Source organism: Myotis davidii, unplaced genomic scaffold (genome assembly GCF_000327345.1).
Source record: "Myotis davidii unplaced genomic scaffold, ASM32734v1 scaffold626, whole genome shotgun sequence".
Taxonomy (NCBI): Eukaryota; Metazoa; Chordata; class Mammalia; order Chiroptera; family Vespertilionidae; genus Myotis; species Myotis davidii.
This window is the reverse complement of record NW_006297725.1, coordinates 269,069-272,186: the sequence shown is the minus strand read 5'-3', so window position 1 is coordinate 272,186 and position 3,118 is coordinate 269,069. Positions and strand designations below refer to the sequence as shown.

General features: G+C 55.5%; 1 protein-coding gene across 1 annotated transcript in view; it reads right to left on the bottom strand.

Moving 5' to 3' along the window:
• IGF2BP2 (insulin like growth factor 2 mRNA binding protein 2) overlaps nt 1-3,118 on the bottom strand; it is a 148,195-nt gene that overhangs the window by 6,912 nt on the left and 138,165 nt on the right. Inside the window, exons 11-12 of the mRNA XM_006773329.2 lie at nt 2,405-2,473; nt 975-1,091 (exon numbers count right to left, since the gene is read on the bottom strand). Of these exons, the coding sequence (XP_006773392.1) occupies nt 975-1,091; nt 2,405-2,473 (186 nt within the window). The remainder of the gene's footprint in view (nt 1-974; nt 1,092-2,404; nt 2,474-3,118) is intronic.

The following is a 3,118-nucleotide window of genomic DNA, read 5'->3' as shown; positions in this document are numbered from 1 at the left end:
CTCATCCTGTCTGCTTCACAGGTGGGGTAAACGAGGCCTGGGAGGGGAAAGGATTTCCCTAAAACAAATTCCTTAATGGCCTCATTGCAATGCTTGTTCTGCCCGACTCGGAGGTCGTGCCTGGGTTTTTCCTGCAGCACACTTGCTGTGGGAGAGACCCAGCTCTCCGCGGGGCGAGCGGGCAGGCGTTCTCTCCCGTCACGAGGCCTGTGGTGCGGAATCCCGGGTTGTCGCACGGCAGCACATTGTTTTAGGTAACAATGGAGCCTCTGTTTCGGAAAGTGTTTCATGAGGCCCAGGACGTGCTCAGCATGCCGCCTGTGAGTCCGAGCTGATCGCTGGGCTTGGAGCAGGCCCAGGGCCGAAGAAGCCTTCCCTTTCAGTTTCCCTGACGACGCTGCACCTTGTGCTCCAGGAGGCAGGATGTGGGGGAGTCGCTGCAGCGACGCCTGCACTCGGGCCCCTCCCAGCGGTCAAGGGCCTTCCTTCCTGTGCTCTCTGCAGTCCCAGGGCTTCCTGTCAGGTCATGCCAGCGGCTTCTTGTTTATCGCCCGCTGCTTTTCAAAGAGTTTTTCATTCCAACTACTTTCTCCAAGTTCGAGGGGTTGTGAAGCAGAGACCGAGTTAAAGCCTCAACGCGCTGACCTGCTGGGCATGAACGGCTGCTCCACTAGGTTCACTCCCTTAGTTCGGAAAAGTCCTCAGCCCTTCAGGGCAGGACACTGGTCACCCAGAGAGCTGGGTGGCTCCTCTGCTACAAATGCTGTTTCTAATGCAGTTGTTAGTTGGACAGAAAAGGAATGAGAGAGGTAAAGATGAGAGCAGGCAGGAAAGTTCTGTGGGCAACTTGTCCCGGTCCTGTGGGACTCTGTCCCTGGATAGTATAGGAGCTGCCATCCTGGGGACCCACAGCAGGAACATGTTGGTGGTGGAGGAAGTGGGTGGGGCACAGGCGCTGTGGAGAGAGGCGTTACCTTGATGGAGGCGCCCGCAAACCGAGCCAGCTGCTTGATGTGCGCGCCCTTCTTCCCGATGATGGCCCCCACGGCCTGGGTCGGGATGAAGAGATTCACGATCTCCTGCTCCGGGTACTGGAAGGGCAAGACAAGACAGAGGCCTTCCCAGGGGGTGGCTCCTGCAGGAACTTACCCGCCACCCACCATGGGCCACCAAGAAGATGGCCCCAGTGGCGCCCGGATTCTTTGGGGGTCTAGAGCTCTGCGGGTGTGACGCCTGCAGAAGGAACCTGACCGCAAGCAAGCACCACACGACAGTCAAAAGGCAGAGGCCCCCTGGGCATCTATCACCCCGTCTGCTGGACACAGGGAGCCGTCCATTCACAGGTTTTCTGCTACAGACAAATGGGATTATGTGGTTTGCCCGACTCCAGCCAAGAAATCCATAGAATGGACTGGTCTGACACGGGGCCGGGAGGCTGTGTCGGTGGGAGCAAGAAGTTGCCTGGCCACCTTGCAGCCGGAGCGGCATTTCCACTAGACCAGTGTTCGGCAAACCACGGCTCGCGAGCCACATGCGGCTCTTTGGCCCCTTGAGTGTGGCTCTTCCACAAAATACCACGTGCAGGCGCACATGTACAGTGCGAAGTTGACTTAAAACTTTAAAGTTTATTAAGTTAATTTTAGGGACCGTTGTGGAGTGAAAGATGTAGGGTCGAGGATTGAGAAAGGTATGTTGAGATGGTTTGGACATATAGAGAGGACGAACGAAAGGAGATAGACGAAACAAGTATACAAGACGAGTGTGGATGGGAGAGTTGGAAGGGGTCGACCTCAGAGAACGTACCTCATTCAGATAGAGGACATTTTTAGCAAAGGCCAGCTTAGGAGTACCCTAATTAAGTTAATAACAATGTACCTACCTATATAGTTTTAAGTTTAAAAAATTTGGCTCTCAAAAGAAATTTCAATCGTTGTACTATTGATATTTGGCTCTATTGACTAATGAGTTTGCCGACCACTGCACTAGACGGTGCCTGGCCAGCCGCCTGGTGACAGCCCAGAGATGTGGGCGAGGCCACAGGGGTCTGTGCCACGGGGTTCACAGAAATAAAAGGACCCCGTTCGCCAGACTTTGTTCAAAGATCTCTGAAAACTCTGGTCTTTAGCCCCACACAGCCTCCTGGTTTGACCCGCTGACGACTCATTCGCGCCACTTTCCGAACCGGCACCCACAGGCCTGTGAGCATTCCAGGCCATTGAGCGGGACAGCACCAGCGCCTTGAAGGGCCTTTGCGCACTAGAGCGCAGGCCGGGTGCGCGGACCCCTGTGGGGGGCCATTCCAGGCACGCACACCGCAAACATTCACCGCTCAGTCCGCCAGGGCGACGTGGTGCCAGCCACAGGCGAGGGGAGGGGCGGACGGGCTGAAGCGAGGGGCACTTACGGAGTGATGATGCGGGAACGGGCTGAACTGGTGAGGGGGGTACAGGCCGGAGAAGTATCCAGAGTGGCTCTGCAGCAGGAGAGAAAGGACCGGTCAGTGGTGCCCTCGGGGACACTCACCAAACTCGGGGCAGCAAGGTTACCCCCGGCAACACAGGCTCACGGACCCACCGCACACCTTCCTGTGGCACTGGGGTCCCTGCACCGTCTTCCGCCTCAGAGCGCAGGGCCGGCCGAGGGTTTAGCATTTTTAGCTGAGATGTTTCTGACTCCTAGGAACTTATCACGGGAGCGAGTGCATGTGTGCACACGCCCCCTCCCCCACACCCTTTGGCTCTATCCCACACCCCTACACCCACACCCCTACACCCACACCATGCAAGGAGTCACACAGAACAAGCAGAGATGCTCCTGGGAAATCAGATCAGTGAGCTCATCACAGCGTTTCAGAAGGAATGGGGAGGCTGAGAAAAAAACTTAAAAACAGGTTGAAGGAGGAAGAGAATGAATAAATACGTGTGTGAGCGTGGGGAAGGGGAGAAAGGGGACAGGAGGGCAGATGTGGATAGAAGACAACGGGCTTTAGGAGAATTACATTTAAAAGGAGCTGCTTTTTTATTGAAAACCTACTTGCACTAGGCACTCTGACAGATACTTTACATCTACTCTGAAACGCTTTTAATCCTCACAGTAGTCCTGGAAACAGGAACATGTC